This window comes from Oncorhynchus clarkii, chromosome 22 (genome assembly GCF_045791955.1).
Source record: "Oncorhynchus clarkii lewisi isolate Uvic-CL-2024 chromosome 22, UVic_Ocla_1.0, whole genome shotgun sequence".
In the NCBI taxonomy this organism is placed as follows: domain Eukaryota; kingdom Metazoa; phylum Chordata; class Actinopteri; order Salmoniformes; family Salmonidae; genus Oncorhynchus; species Oncorhynchus clarkii.
Genome location: NC_092168.1, coordinates 15,432,162 through 15,449,039, shown reverse-complemented (window position 1 = coordinate 15,449,039; position 16,878 = coordinate 15,432,162). Strand labels below are relative to the sequence as shown.

Genomic DNA, 16,878 nt, shown 5'->3' with positions numbered 1-16,878 from the left:
TGGTACTGTGTCTCACACAGCGACAGAGACACTGTCATATACGGTCACATTTTGGAGGGAAAAAGCCACATGCTCTGCAAATGTCATCCCCACGCCACCGCTAAAGGCCTCGCTATGGGGGGTGCCTCCGCGTTTGAGCAGGTCACCCCATCCCGGGGGTTACCGCGGTAACATCAAAGCCAGTATTATTCGCTCCAGAGTTGTCTCTTTCCATGTGGAGGGAGCCCCCCCCCCCCCCATCTCAATCGGATGAAAATAAAGAGGGTGTGTGGGTAGACGGAAAACGAGAGAGAGGGGCGAGGAGAAGAGAAATGAATAATAAACAGCTCGCCCTGAGAACAGTAAAGAATTCACAGAGTGTGGAGACCGAGAGCCATAAGGTTGGAGGAGCACTGGGAGAGAAGAGGAGCGGCGTGGTCTACTGTGGTCTAATGAACTGGTTGGCAACTGTGTGTGCGTGAGTGCGTGTGACTTGTTTTCCTGGACAGGTTCCCAGATCTTCAACTCTGTTCCTGTTTAGTAATGGGTACAGGAGGTAGAGACAGGATGAGAGGGGAGGCAGTGTGTGTGTCTTCACTAGGCATCATGCTGTGGTTACAGAGCAACACTAGAGGAGTGTGCTGTAACATTCAGCTTCTGTAATACTGGGAGGAAACACTGACTGGTGGAGCCGAGTCTGACTGACTTGCCAGACGAACACACCGCTAATACACCTGTCATGGCAATAGGCAGTCTGGTCTCTAGAACAGAATTGGAACTAGAGTGACATCTTGTTTTCCCTCTTCGAGGGGAGAAGACGAGAGGGTGAAGGAGACACGACAGAGAGCGAGAGAGAGAGAGAGAGAGAGAGAGGCTGTGTACGTGAGTGTCTGTGTGTTTTCAGTCAGAAGTACATCTCCTGGAAGATGTTCTGTCCCATCTCAATGTAGGCCTCTTTCTCCTGAGAGCTCATCTTCTCCACTAGCTCTGGCCTCTGGCTCACCTCCCGATAGGAGAACGACCGCCCCCCCACCATCACCATGGACTCATCGGCCCCCACCTCCTCAAACTCGTCATCATCCTCTTCCTCCTCCTCCATCTCCATGCCCGTCGGCCGCCGCTGGGCCGCTGCCACAGGCGGCGGAGCCGTGGGAGAGTCCTCGTCTGATTCGCTGGTGTCGCTCTCCGAGTCGCTGCCCCTGGCTGCCGCTATGGCTCCGCCTCCTGTCGCTACGGCTCCGCCTCCTGCCGGCCCGGCACCGCTCCTCTTCTCATGGATGAGCAGGGCGCGCATCACTTCCTCGTTCTCGTCCGATTGGCCGCCGCCGAGCCCGACCACGCCCACCTGGGCTCCTCCCGCGTCGTCTCCGGCTGCAGAGAGAACATCACAAGTCAATCAGAAACAGCTGATAATAAATCATTAGAAAAACAACAGTACATACGGCTATGCAAATACAAGTAAACTAAAAGACTAGATGTGCAAATTCATCACAGAGATTAAATGTCTTCTTTTAAAGTGACTTGGTCCAATGGTCAAGGAGGTCATTACAAAGACAAATGCCTCCAATAAAGGACTGAAAGGTCATGAATCAGACAGGTTTTTCTTAAAGGGATAAGTGCACGGTTTTATCGGTCTACTTCCCCAGAGTCCGATGAACTCATTAATACCATTTGAATGTCTCTGATTCCAGTATGGAGGAAGTTACCAGGTAGATTCGCGAGCCAATGAAAATGGTATCCATGAGATCTGACTCTGGGTAAGTAGATAAAGGGCTTCAATGCCAAAATCCTGCACTCGGCCTTTAATGAGCAGTCTAACCTCAGCCACACACACACACTGATTACTCCCATTCAGACATCAGCCTTTAGTGGGAGATGGTAAAAAAAATCTAGAACCTAATGTCTTAAGGCCTTAACAGAGGGACTTCCGTGCCAACCGAAATTGTATTCACATTTCATAATTTTGAATTAGGATATAGAATTTGTTTTTTTTATTTGCAAATTGTATCGTTGAATTCATAAATCAAAGTTGTATTCCATGATTTAATTGAATATTCAAGTTCAATATGTACATATTCAGTTTCAATACAGGGATAAGTTCAGGAAGTTCCCGTAAAAGGACGACACGCTGCTGCTTGCTTAATGAGTACCGCTTCCCCCTGATTCAGCTCATCCAGAGACTCCAACTCGGAACCTTTGCCTCGCAAACACACATGACCGCTGACACCTGAAGCATTCCAGCCCACTCCACTATTGAGAAGGGAAAAAAAGCCTTTTTCAAATTGCGCGAGGAGCAACGCTTCACGCTGATGAGTGAGTTTCAAAAAAAGAGCTTCATCTGCTTCATTCACCCCCCTTCAAAATCACTCCACAGTGACCCCGGCAGTTGAACCGGAGCAACTGTAGGTCCAGTGGAACCGCTTTAAAAGAAGTCACGCTGCCTGCTTAGCGAGTTACGCTTCCCCTGATCCAGCTCATATGGAGACTCGAACGCGTGTCTTAACACGAACCCATCGTGCTATTTAAAAAATAATGCTGCAACAACACAAGTCTTCGAAGATCCAGCAAAGTTACTCGCCTGGTTTGGTGATCCATGATTACGTGATGAGAACCTTGCCTGAGACCTGTTTAGACATTTCTTTTAAGCAGGGGCTGACTGGTTATCTGGCATTTCGAGCTAATGCCAGATGGGCTCGTCCATTTTAAACTTTGGTTTTCTTGCTCAAAATGATCAGTCTCTGGCTAATAATGGGGGCCTCTAGGAAAATAATGGGCTATTGTGGGTGCCTCAGGGGAAAGAAGGGGCCGGTGTGTTAGAAATGCCAGGGCCGGTTTTCGGTCCTAGTCCGCTCCTTGTTTTCAAGTCTCCGGCAAGGGCAGTCGTTACAAGGTTAACGTGACTGACTGGGTTAAGACTGTGTTAGCCTGTTGAGCTAAAGCCCAGGCATCGGTCCCGTGTCTTGGACGGGTCTCTTCAAGGAGGAGGTCAAAGGGGAATGAAGTGTAACACAGGTGGTTCGGTGACCAGGCTTGTTTGAGAGAAACTTGTCTGAGACCTGAAAAGCGGCATTGTCTGGTGCACAAGAGACCTAGGTTAGAGCCCCATCAGTTAAATGAACACATCTGCAGCCAAGGTTGTCCATCACATAGCCTCCTCGCACCTGGTCCTGACCCCGCGAGCTTACATGAAGGGTTCGCTACAAGCGGGAATCAGTCAGTAATTGCAAGACGACTCATCACATGGATGGATCACCAATCCACCTTTCATTAAATGGGGTGCACAGAGCTTTCCGTTTGCCACAGAGAGTGTTGTTGTTGTTGAGCGGCAAGGCCTGATTTTGAACCCAGTCAGTTAGATTCGTGCCGTGATCTCGGAGTACGAGGTCAAAGGGGGTGTGAAATGTGAACCGAGGAGGTTTCGATGAAACTTGCTGGAGACTTGCGTCAGCTTCCTGAACTCATCTCTGTGGGCTTTCTCCAAGTGGGCTAACACAGGATTGTGACATGCAGGAGACCCGGTTCGAACCCAGTCAGTCACAAGAGCAAGAGGAAACAGGGAGTGGAAAGACTATCCCTTAGAAGGGCCCTGACATGGCTATTTAGCTAAATTCTGTTTGGGGTAGTCTTGCGGTTTGAGTGACGCTCCCTTCTAACGCCGCCTGTGATCATCATAAAGTGGAACAGAAGGCACGTCCACGCTCCAGAGTCTTAGCATTCATAAGAGCTCGTAGCCAAATTGGTTCAAATGCTAGAGCCAAATTCCATGGGAAAGAAAATAAATTCAACATGCCACATTGGATTCAGAAACTGTTCTCCTCGGTCTTTCCTCTCTGGCAAAGTACCAGGATGTTGTCTCTGACATCTGAATCCAGTGGGGAAGTTGAATACGAAACATTGATCAACTTGAAATGGCAGGTTTTCTAAACTTGATAGACAATGAATGCAATAGTTACCATATTGAAACTGAATATATACATATTGAATAATACATTGTGATATTCATTCAATTTCAAATCATGAAATACAAGTTTGATTCATGAATTCAATGATCACAATTGTGCATTACAAATGCAAAAATATTAAATTCAATATCCTAATACAAATGAAAACACTGTTGGCACTGAAGTTGCTTCAATAAACGATTTGGAGAACAAGTACACAGAGGAAAGCCTAGACAGACAAAGAGAGAAAGACACAAACAGACAAGACAGAGGGAGAGGGAGAGACACAAACAGACAAGACAGAGAGAGAGAGACAGAGAGACAGAGACAGAGAGAGAGAGAAACATCAGAGTCTGTACTTGCGCCACAGCAGCACTCGGTAACTCACAGTTCTTGAGTGGGTCTGGCTCGCTGTACGTTCCTCCATGCACAGTGCTCTCCGTCAGCCACACGGGTCTCTCCCTGGGTGCCTTCCCCTCGCTGGCCTGCCGGCGCTGCTGCTGCTCCTCCTGCTCCCCCATGCTGATCTCCACGTTCTGGGTGTACAGGTCGGTGTAGGACGAGCCCTTGGTGGACCAGGCCTCGCGGTGGGGACCGCCGGCAGCTGCACCCGCTGCCGCCGCCGCACGGTCCCGGCTACAGGGCGGGACAGAGAGGAGAGAGCGCGACAACTTAGCACCGTCGCACGGGACAGTAGTTCACGGTGTGATCTGTTCATGAGAAGCCCGAGAGCCTTAAACGACATTGCATTCCACTAATAACAGACACAGGGACTTCCTCGGTGAATACGTCACAGATTGCAGGTTAAGCAGAGATGTCACAGGTCAGTTTCCAGGAGAGCCACATGTTTAAGAAGTTGGGCCAACTTTTTGCATTTTAAATACCGTTCTAATTCTAGACATTGTGACATAGCATTCTTTAAATACCGCCCATGTAATGTTAATGTGGTGATGACATGGCTGCCATAGAACGTTGTAGTGTCATGTAAAATGTATCATAAAGGCAGAAACCTCAATGTCCTCACTAAATATAACGCTCTGGTGTACAGGACTAGCCGAGCGGTGACAGGAACACATTGACAGCGGGACTCGGGAAAAAAAACGTGAACACTGATTGGATGTTGGAGGTGAAAAGGGGTGGGGGCCGACCTCTGTTTGAGGGCGGGGATCTCGGCAGGTTCGGGCTCCAGCAGGTCGTTTGATAGGTGGACGTCCTCGGTCTCACGCAGCAGCACGTATATGGGCTCGATTTGTTCGTTGAAACGGGCCACCAGGGTCCTGGCATCCTTCTTGGGCACCGCAGACTCGTCCTCCTCTACCTCCGTCTGACAGAACGTACAGCGAAACGTCCCTGAGAGAGAGAGAGGAGAGAGAGAGAGGAGAGAGAGAGATGGAGAGAAAGAGGAGAGAGAGGAGAGAAAGAGAGGAGAGAGAGGAGAGAGAGATATATAGAGAGAGGAGAGATAGGGAGGAGAGAGAGAGGAGAGATAGGGAGGAGAGAGAGAGGAGAGATAGAGGAGAGAGGAGAGAGGAGAGATAGAGAGAGATAGAGAGGAGAGAGAGAGATAGAGAGAGAAAGAGAGGAGAGAGAGTGCAGCATGAGTTCTAGGTCTCCAGGGCTGGTGCAGTTTAAGACTTGCATGAACATGGTTGATGAATAATGCATGGCGGCGGTGGTGGTGTAGCTCCAGAGAACAGATAAAACTTGAAAATGTGCATTTCTCTTGCTCTCCCCCTCCCTCTTTCTCACCCCCGCTGGCTAGCTGATTACACACACACACACACACACACACACACACCCCCCCCCCCACCCCCACCCCTACCACAGAAAAAAAACGAACTAAGGCAACCTACGGTAGCTTAGTAGGTATCGAACGCCGTTTTGGTCAGTACTCGTCATCTGATGCGTCAAATAAGAGTAATTGACCAATCTGGACTTGAATAGCACTGCACTTCACTTAATAATTGAACACGTACATAATTTTTCTACGATGTGATTACACTACCACTCGTAAATCATATATCACAGAGATTTCACTGGTATATTTACGATTAAAAACTGGATGGTTCGAGCACTGAATGCTGATTGGCTGACAGCCGTGGTACATCAGAACGTATACCACATGCAATTAGTAAAACAAAAAAAATGTTTTGTCATACGTTGGTAACCAGTTTATAACAGCAATAAGGCACCTTGGGGGTTTGTGGTATATGGCCAATATACCACGGCTAAGGGCTGTATCCAGGCACTCCGTGTTGCGTCGTGCTTAAGAACAGCCCTTAGCTGTGGTATATTGGCCATATACCACACCTCCTAAGGCCTTATTGCTTAAGTGTGACGCTGGTAAAGTTGGTTGGGTTAGACGGTTCAGACCACAGGCAGGAGCAATGCAGTGACGGAGCAGATAGGCCAGAAAAATGAACACGGATGTGGAGGTGACTGTCTGTCTCGTTCCTCTATAGTTACTCAATCCCCCTGGAGGAGACCGGCTGTGTGACGGAAACCCACCCGAGTGTGTGTCATCATACACAGACTTCTCCCCTCTGGTCCTCTGAGGGGGACAGTTACAGTATCTCATCCCACACACCATGGGAGACCCAATGTGGCCCATGGAACGCACAAACAAACACACAGATACACACATGCAGTCATTTACGCCATCAAACAAACATGGTGCCCCCTGCTAAGAGGTCCTGATTAGAGCATTGGAACATGATGGACACACACACACACACACACACACACACACACACACACACACACACACAGTACGTTCATTTTTGTCAGCTATATTACATGTCTTTTTCTCTTATATACAGAACAAAAATATAAATGCAACATGTAAAGTGTTGGTCCCATGATTCATGAGCTGAAATAAAAGATCCCAGAAATGTTCCATACACACAAAAAGCTTATTTCTCTCCAATTTGTGCACAAATTTGTTTACATCCCTGTTAGTGAGCATTTCTCCTTTGCCAAGATAATCCATCCACCTGACATAAGCAACGGACAACAAACAAAAATAGAATTTTATCGATGGCTATTTGAATGCACAGAGACACCGTGATGAGATCCTGAGGCCCATTGTCGTTCCATTCATCCGATGCCATCACCTCATGTTTCAGCATGATAATGGACAGTCCCATGTCGCAAGGATCTGTACACAGTTCCTGGAAGCTGGAAATGTCCCAGTTCTTCCATAGCCTGCGTACTCAGACATGTCACCCATTGAGCATGTTTGGGATGCTCTAGATCAGGCCTGGGCAATTCCAGTTCTCGGGGGGGGTGGGGGGGGGGTTGATTGGTGTCACACTCCCCCCCCATCCCTAGCAAACACAGCTGGGTTGATTGGTGTCACACTCCCCCCCCCCATCCCTAGCAAACACAGCTGATTTAAACTAATTGCATTCTAAACTGAAGATCATGATTAGTTGATTATTGGAGTCAGGTGTGTTAGCTGGGACTGGGGCAAAAGTGTGACACCAAATCAGGGCCCCGAGGACTGGAGTTACCCAGGCCTGCTCTAGATCGACGTGTACGACAGCGTGTTTCAGTTCCCGCCAATATAAAGCAACTTCGCACAGCCATCGTAGAGGAGCGGGAGAACATTCCACAGGCTGCAATCAACTCTATGAGGAAGGAGATGTGTCACGCTGCATGAGGCAAACGGTGGTCACACCAGATACTGACTGGCTTTCTTTTAATAAAAGGTATGTGTAGATTAGGGTCAAATGTATTTATTTAAATTGACTATTTAGTTCATGTAAATGAACTAAATCTTTGACATTTGATGGTTGCGTTGATATTTTTGTTCAGTGTATTTAATATTATTTACCTCTAACTAGCCTGGTTCAACTAGACCTACTATCGCTTCATATAGCTGACACATTGCTATTGCGGCATATTGTGACCAATGCCAGCCATGATTTACCATGTTGGCTACAAAGCCTTGGCTACAGGTTAAACAGTTTAGGTATACCGCTCTTTTCTCCCAATCACAACCCTGGGATGCGATAGATAAGTTATTCCCTTAAAAAGGGGGGGGATAATCTGAGCTTGACAACACTGCCCGAAATATTACTGTGCTTCTAATATCAAGCAATTGCTAATAGCATAAATATTTTCCCACATCGGGGAGAAAAGAAAATGCACTCGCATTTGCCGACCACGAGAGCGGCAACACAGATGAATAACAGCGCACAAACAAACAAAATTCTGATGTGAACACAACAAAATAGCCTAGCGACATGAAAGTACAAGAGAGTATACGTCATTTTCTTTTGAGGTTAGTTACAATCGAAGTGTCCTGGCTCGCTGGCTACGAATCAGTTCAAAACTGAGCCATCTGCTCCATAGGCTATTTTCAGTCCCTTCGATGGGAGCGGCACCCACATGACTACAGACCCTCAACCACCCGCCCTGTGTGTGTGTGTGTGTGTGTGTGTGTGTGTGTGTGTGTGTGTGTGTGTGTGTGTGTGTGTGTGTGTGTGTGTGTCTCTCTCTCTCTCTCAAATGAACGCCTGTCAACAGTTTGAAAGATCCACTGGCTCGTCGACAACAACTCAAAATAACAAGAAACAAAAATCACACAGTCCGTTTCTGTCTGCTTTTCCTGTTTCCAATGTGACAGACTAAAACAAGGAAAAAATTTGAATCTGACAAACGAAGATAAGAAAAATAGCTACGGGTGAAATCATAGCAATACATGTATTTTTTGTCCCTTGACAGGGGAATGTATAGACAAGCAAGAAGAGTGTGATATCTCTCTCTCTCTCTGTGCTTCTGGCCACCACAATGCACAGGAGCTAGTACCGGCTGCACCAGGTGAACAGAGAGGACCAACAGCCGATTCGCACTGTGTATGTGTGTGTGATAGAAAATGGCCTCCGGCTTTCTGATTGGTGACAAGGTGGAAAGTGAGGGCACGCTTGTCGAGAGTGACACCTCTCCACAGAGGAATAGCGACTGACATGGACTGAGGTGTCATTACCGCCGCAGGAGAGAGGGAGGTGACATGACTCAACTCTGGCTGACGAACTGAAGAACAAAATACTCCCTGCAACAAGAAAATCTATATTGAAAAGCTTAAAATAACTCCTTAGCACAAACTGCAATGAGGAAAAGTCAGATTCCACAGATGAGCCTTCAAAAGCCAGCCAGACAGTTATAGAAAATAGAGTGGTACAACACTGCCCAGTGGACCCCCAAACGTTTCACAAGTTTGTTGTAGCCCTGAACTAGCTAATTAATTTACCTAATCGAGGGCTTGATAATTCATTTAAAAAGTAGAAACATATGTACTAGTTCAAATACATGGAACCTCCCCATTAATGCCAAGGACAATGGGGGGAGCTCAGACCCAGGCAGCGAGAGCAAGCCTCAGAGGGAGCCCATGCTAGTCTGTAACAGAAGGGAGACGAGAGACCTGAGAGAAACCAGACAAAGATTGTAGCGAGTGACCATAGAGAGAGAGAGAGACCAGAGAGAGAGACCAGAGAGAGAGACCAGAGAGAGAGACCAGAGAGAGAGACCAGAGAGAGAGAGACCAGAGAGAGAGAGACCAGAGAGAGACCAGAGAGAGACCAGAGAGAGACCAGAGAGAGAGAGACCACCGTAGAGACCAGAGAGAGATCAGAGAGACCAGAGAGAGACCAAAGAGAGAGAGAGACCATAGACAGAGACCATATAGAAAGAGAGAGACTGTAGAGACCATAGAGAGAGAGCATAGAAAGACCAGAGTGAGCCCATAGAGACAGAAAACAGACATATAGAGAGAGTAGAGGTCGACCGATTAATTAGGGCTGATTTCAAGTTTATAACAATCGGTAATCTGCCATTTTGGACACCGATTATGGCCGATTACATTGCAATCCATGAGGAGACTGCGTGGCAGGCTGACCACCTGTTACGCGAGTGCAACATCAAAAGGACCTTGTGGCTGCAAGGAGCCAAGGTAAGTTGCTAGCTAGCATTACATGTATCTTATAAAAACAATAAATCTTAACATAATCACTAGTTAAACTAGTAATATCATCAACCATGTGTAGTTATCTAGCTTGTCCTGCGTTGCATATAATCAAAGCGGTGCCTGTTAATTTATCAACGAATCACAGCCTACTTCAACTTCGCCAAACGGGCGCTTAACTAACAAAAGCACATGCGTGGGAAAAAAGCCCAATCGTTGCAATAATGTACCTAACCATAAACATCAATGTCTTTCTTAAAATCAATACACAAGTACACTGCTCAAAAAAAGAAAGGGAACACTAACACATCCTAGACCTGAATGAATGAAATATTCTTATTAAATAATTTTTTCTTTACATAGTTGAATGTGCTGACAACAAAACCACACAAAAATTATCAATGGAAATCAAATGTATCAACCCATGGAGGTCTGGATTTGGAGTCACACTCAAAATTAAAGTGGAAAACCACACTACAGGCTGATCCAACTTTGATGTAATGTCCTTAAAACAAGTCAAAATGAGGCTGAGTAGTGTGTGTGGCCTCCACGTGCCTGTATGACCTCCCTACAATGCCTGGGCATGTTCCTGATGAGGTGGCGGATGGTCTCCTGAGGGATCTCCTCCCAGACTAGTCTGTGGAGTACAGTCTGTGGTAGTCCAGACTACAGTCTGTGGTGCAACGTGGCGTTGGTGGATGGAGCGAGACATGATGTCCCAGATGTACTCAATTGGATTCAGGTCTGGGGAACGGGCGGGCCAGTCCATAGCATCAATGCCTTCCTCTTGCAGGAACTGCTGACACACTCCAGCCACATGAGGTCTAGCATCGTCTTGCATTAGGAGGAACCCAGGGCCAACCGCACCAGCATATGGTCTCACAAGGGGTCTGAGGATCTCATCTCGGTACCTAATGGCAGTCAGGCTACCTCTGGCGAGCACATGGAGGGCTGTGCGCCCCCCCAAAGAAATGCCACCCGGCGTCTCCAGACTGTCACGTCTGTCACATGTACTCAGTGTGAACCTGTTTTCATCTGTGAAGAGCACAGGGTGCCAGTGGCGAATTTGCCAATCTTGGTGTTCTCTGGCAAATGCCAAACGTCCTGCACGGTGTTGGGTTGGAAGCACAACCCCCACCCGTGGACGTCGGGCCCTCATACCACCCTCATGGAGTCTGTTTCTGACCGTTTGAGCAGACACATGCACATTTGTGGCCTGCTGGAGGTCATTTTGCAGGGCTCTGGCAGTGCTCCTCCTGCTCCTCCTTGCACAAAGGCGGCGGTAGCGGTCCTGCTGCTGGGTTGTTACCCTTCTACGGCCTCCTCCACGTCTCCTGATGTACTGGCCTGTCTCCTGGTAGCGCCTCCATGTTCTGGACACTACACTGACAGACACAGCAAACCTTCTTGCCACAGCTCGCATTGATGTTCCATCCTGGATGAGCTGCACTACCTGAGCCACTTGTGTGGGTTGTAGACTGTACCACTAGAGTGAAAGCACCGCCAGCATTCAAAAATGACCACAACATCAGCCAGGAAGCATAGGATCTGAGAAGTGGTCTGTGGTCACCACCTGCAGAACCACTCCTTTATTGGGGGTGTCTTGCTAATTGCCTATAATTTCCACCGGTTGTCTATTCCATTTGCACAAATTTATTGTCAATCAGTGTTGCTTCCTAAGTGGACAGTTTAATTTCACAGAAGTGTGATTGACTTGGAGTTACACTGTGTTGTTTAAGTGTTCCCTTTATTTTTTTGAGCAGTGTATATATTTTTTAACCTCCATATATAGTTTAAAGAAATTCATGTTAGCAGGCAATAGGGAAATTGTGTCACTTCTCTTGCGTTCAGTGCAAGCAGACTAGAGTCAGGGTACATGCAGCAGTTTGAGCCGCCTGGCTCGTTGCGAACTGTTGAAAGGCCATTTATTCCTAACAATTTGCCAGAATTGCACATAATTATGACATAACATTGAAGATTGTGCAATGTAACAGCAATATTTAGACTTAGTGTTGCTACCAGTTAGATCAAATACGGAACGGTTCCGTATTACACTGAAAGAATAAACGTGTGTTTGAAATTATAGTTTCCGGATTTGACCATATTAATGACCAAAGGCTCGTATTTCTATGTGTTTATTATATTATTAAGTATAGGATTTGATATTTGATAGAGCAGTCTGACTGAGCGATGGTAGGCAGCAGCAGGCTCGTAAGCATTCATTCAAACAGCAGCTCGTAGCAATACTTGATTCACAGCGTTGTTTATGACTTCACGCCTATCAACTCCCGAGATTAGGCTGGCAATACTAAAATGCCTATAAGAACATCCAATAGTCAAAGGTATATGAAATATAAAATGGTATAGAGAGAAATAGTCCTATAATTCCTATAACTACAACCTAAAACTTCTTACCTGGGAATATTGAAGACTCATGTTAAAAGGAACCACCAGCTTTCATATGTTCTCATGTTCTGAGCAAGAAACGTAAATGTTAGCTTTATTACATGGCACATATTGCACTTTTCTATGTGGTCCCTGCACGACACGGGAGGAAGAGACAGAGATGCACTTTTTCCTTCACTATGAGGAAAAACTTCCAAATAAGATCATTTTTCAAGGAAATATCTCAATCAATTCCCAACTTTTGTGCATTTACTAACAACATAAAGCTGGGAATTATTCTGGGTGAGGGAGAAACCGCAAATATTACTGCCAGATATGTATATGATTGTCAGAGCCTGGGGGACATCCCATGACCATTCATTCCTTGAAGTATTTACATTGTATATAACTAACAAGAAATACATAGTGTAACCATCATCCATGTACATTTTTGTTGTTTATCTTTTAGCCATTTCTTTTTATTTAATTCAATGTATCGACCAAAGATTACACAATACAACAGCTGTGTTCTACCTGTATACATGATCACACACCAAATATAGTATCAGTCAAATGTTTGGACACACCTAATCATTCAAGGGTTTTTCTTTTTTACTATTTTCTACATTGTAGAATAATCGTGAAGACATCAAAACGAAGAAATAACACAAATGGAATCATGTAGTAACCAAAAAAAAAAACTGTTCAACAAATCAAAATACATTTAATATACATTTGAGATTCTTCAAAGTAGCTACCTGTTGCCTTGATGACAGCTTTAGACACTCTTGGCATTCTCTCAACCAGCTTCGCCTGGAATGCTTTTCCAACAGTCTTGAAGGAGTTCCCACATTTGCTGAGCACTTGTTGGCTGCTTTTCCTTCACTCTGCGGTCCAACACCACCACACCTCCTCCTCCATGCTTCACGGTGGGACCTACACATGCAAAAATCTTCCGTTCACCTACCCTACGTCTCACAAAGACAATGGTTGGAACCAAAAAGCTTCAATTTGGACTAATCATTTCCTAATGTCTATTGCTCGTGTTTCTTGTCCCAAGTAAGTCTCTGCCTGTAATTGGTGTCCTTTGGTAGTGGTTTCTTTGCAGCAATTCGACCATGAAGGTCTGATTCACACAGTCTCCTCTGAACAGTTGATGTTGAGATGCGTCTTACTTGAACTCTGAAGCATTTATTTGGGCTGCAATTTCTGAGGCTGGTAACTAATGAACTTATCCTCTGCAGCAGAGGTAACTCTGGGTCTTCTTTTCCTGTGGCGTTCCTCATGAGAGACAGTTTCATCATAGCGCTTGATGATTTTTGCAACTTCACTTTCAAAGTTCTTGACATTTTCCGGATTGACTGACCTTCATGTCAGACCTTCATGTCTGTAATTTCTCTTTGCTTATTTGAGCCGTTCTTGCCATAATATAGTCTTTTTTTAAATTTTATTTTTAAATAGGGCTATCATCTGTATACCACCCCTACCTTGTCTCAACACAACTGATTGGATTAAACATATTAAGAAGGAAAGAAATCCACAAATGAACTTAAGGCACACCTGTTAATTGAAATGCATTCCAGGTGACTACCTCATGAAGCTGGTTGAGAGAATACCAAGTGTGCACAAAGCTGTCATCAAGGCAAAGGGTGGCTACTTTATAAAATATATTTTTATTTGTTTAACACTTTTTTTTGGTTACTACATGATTCCATACGTGTTATTTCATAGTTTGTCTTCACTATTATTCTACAATGTAAAGATAGTAAAAATAAAAATAAAAACATGAGTAGGTGTGTCCAGACTTTTGACGGATACTATAAATACAAAAGTATGTGGACACCCATTCAAGTTAGTGGATTCAGCTATTTTCGCCACACCCGTTGCTGACAGGTATATCAAATTGAACACACAGTCATGCAATCTCCATAGACAAACATTGGCAGTAGAATGGCCTTACTGAAGAGCCCAGTGACTTCCAACGCGGCTCCGCCATAGTACGGCACCTTTCCAACAAGTCAGTTCTATACATTTCTGCCCTGCTACAGCTTCCCCGGTCAACTGTAAGTGCTGTTATTGTGAAGCGGAAACATCTAGGAGCAACAAAGGCTCAGCCACAAGCTCAGGCCACGTCTATCCTCGGTTGCAACCCTCACTACTGAGTTTCAAACTGCGCCTGGAAGCAACGTCAACACAAGAACAGTTCGTTGGGAGCTTCATGAAATGGGTTTCCATGGCCGAACAGCCGCACACAAGCCTAAGATCACCATGCGCATTGCCAAACGTCGGCTGGAGTGGTGTAAAGTTTGCCGCCATTGGACTCTGGAGCAGTTGAAACACGTTCACTGGAGTGATTAATCACCCTTCACCATCTGGCAGTCCGGGGGACAAATCTGGGTTTGGCGGATGCCAGGAAAAATGCTACCTGCCCTAATGCATAGCACACAATGTAAAGTTTGGTGGAGGAGGAATAATGTAGAGTATTATTATTATTACTACTGAAATTAACTGTATTTCATTATCCTCGTTGCATTGTACTGTATATACTGAAATGGTGGACCACTACGCTGCTTTAGCCATATCTAAAAATTGGATTTCATGCCAATATAGAAATCTTTTTTAACATTTTTTTTTTTAAGAGGGACCAGAGAGCGAGGCTGTTAATGGTAATCCCATTTCCATTACTACTATTATTATTGCCGTTGGTCCCGCCATTTTTTTGTTATAAGTATTCTTTGCCAATGTACGTAATTTAGTCTACTGAATTGAATTGAGAGACCAGTGAGTGAGGCCAGAGATTAAGTGTACGTTGCTATGTGAGTAGGACATCCCTCCAGAATACACTGCTGTGTTCCTGACAGTGAAGGCCGACTCGCCAGAAAATAACCACTCCAACACTCCATCCCCTCTCGGAAAGAAAATAGAGAAAAAAAAGGAAATCACAGTCTTTGATTTGACTAAAGACAGGCCTTTGCAATTTACACGTAATCACAGGCTAAAAACAGAGTGCTGGCTGGCGAGCCTAGACAACGTTAGCGGGCCCTTTTTCTATCTCATCAAAGCCCGTGACAATTAGCCGGGTGACAGAGACAATGAGGCTTGGGGAGGCTTTTGTCTCAAACTGAGAACAGAATGTATCTGGAAGTGGGATCCTAATTACAGTTCTGCTCACAGCTTATTTGGGTGGGGAAAAAGTTGGCATGCAGATTCCCCTTCAATGCTTATCAAATATTAATACGTTGGGCAAAAAATGATAAGGACTCCGCCGTAGAGAGTTGGGTGGTGATACGTCTTTAGTAGAGAACAAGACTCGAGGTCTGTAGTGGAGAAGGTGGTTTAAATTGGGAGGCTGGTGACTAAAAAAATGTGTTGAAGGGGAGTTGGAGCTCGGTTGACCCATGGGTTGAGTTCAAAGTTAATCATAAAGACTTGAAGGAAGTGAATTCAGTCTTACCAGGAAAAAGGAAAGTCTACAGTATTACCATTTGGTTACCTAGTTGCTAGTACTGTACAGTCGGAGTGGCTTGTTATTTCACATCTCATTAATGGAACAGTGTTCAGAATAACCTACAGTTGGACGAATTGGTGCCATTCGGGCAATTCAGAGTGTTGGTTGAAGACCCCTTTACTGTGGAATGTGTTTTTTTTAATGATCGTTCCCCCCCTCCCTATTTATTGATTGCACTTCGTATTTGATGAGTCTATTTCTGTATTCTACAGTCAGAGGTCTCATTTGTACAAAAGAGAACTGGGTCGCAATGTTAAAATAGGTTAAATTAAATAAACCGCAAATTTAGAAAATGCACTGCAGCCTACAGTCAGAGATGCCGGAAGGATTTTCTGACAGGGGGGGGGCAGTGTTATTATTACTATTTGCCCAATTTAGATAAGCAGAAACATTTGTCTATAATCAACAACATTTTGGTGGGCTATTTCTTGGTCAACTTGTCTATAATTAGATACATGCAGCTTCTCGTGCCATCACTTGTTGCCCTGGAAGACTAAATAAAACCTTTCTTACCAGAAATTGTCATAAAATCAATAGAATGAATGCTACACTGAACAAAAATATAAAACACAACATGTAAAGTGTTGGTCCCATGTTTTGTGAGCTGAAATACAAGATCCCAGCTCATTTCTTTAAAATGTTGTGCACAAATTTCTTTAAAATACTTTTAGTGAGCATTTCTCCTTTGCCAAGATAATCCATCTACCTGACAGGTGTGGCATATCAAGAAGGAGAGTAAACGGCATGATCACTACACAGGTGCACCTTGTGCTGGGGACAATAAAAGGCTACTAAAATGTGCAGTATCATCACACAACACAATGCCACAAATGTCTCAAGTTGGGGGAGCGTGCAATTGGCAGGCTGAATGCAGGAATGTCCACCAGAGCTGTTGCAGAGAAATTGTCAATTTCTCTACCATAAGCCGCCTCCAACTTTGTTTTATAGAATTTGTCAGTATGTCCTACCGGCCTCACAACAGCACGTAACCACGCCAGCCCAGGACCTCCACATACGGCTTCTTCACCTTCGGGATCGTCTGAGACCAGCCACCCGGACAGCTGATGAAACAGAGTTTGCACAACGGTCTCAGGGAAGCT

At 45.3% G+C, this 16,878-nt stretch overlaps 1 protein-coding gene across 1 annotated transcript in view; it reads right to left on the bottom strand.

Moving 5' to 3' along the window:
- Window positions 1-243: 243 nt before the first annotated feature.
- Window positions 244-16,878, bottom strand: part of LOC139380635 (general transcription factor IIE, polypeptide 1, alpha) — a 44,719-nt gene continuing 28,084 nt past the window's right edge. The window contains exons 3-5 of the mRNA XM_071123525.1: window positions 5,069-5,270; window positions 4,309-4,556; window positions 244-1,350 (exon numbers count right to left, since the gene is read on the bottom strand). Of these exons, the coding sequence (XP_070979626.1) occupies window positions 884-1,350; window positions 4,309-4,556; window positions 5,069-5,270 (917 nt within the window). The 3' untranslated portion in view covers window positions 244-883. The remainder of the gene's footprint in view (window positions 1,351-4,308; window positions 4,557-5,068; window positions 5,271-16,878) is intronic.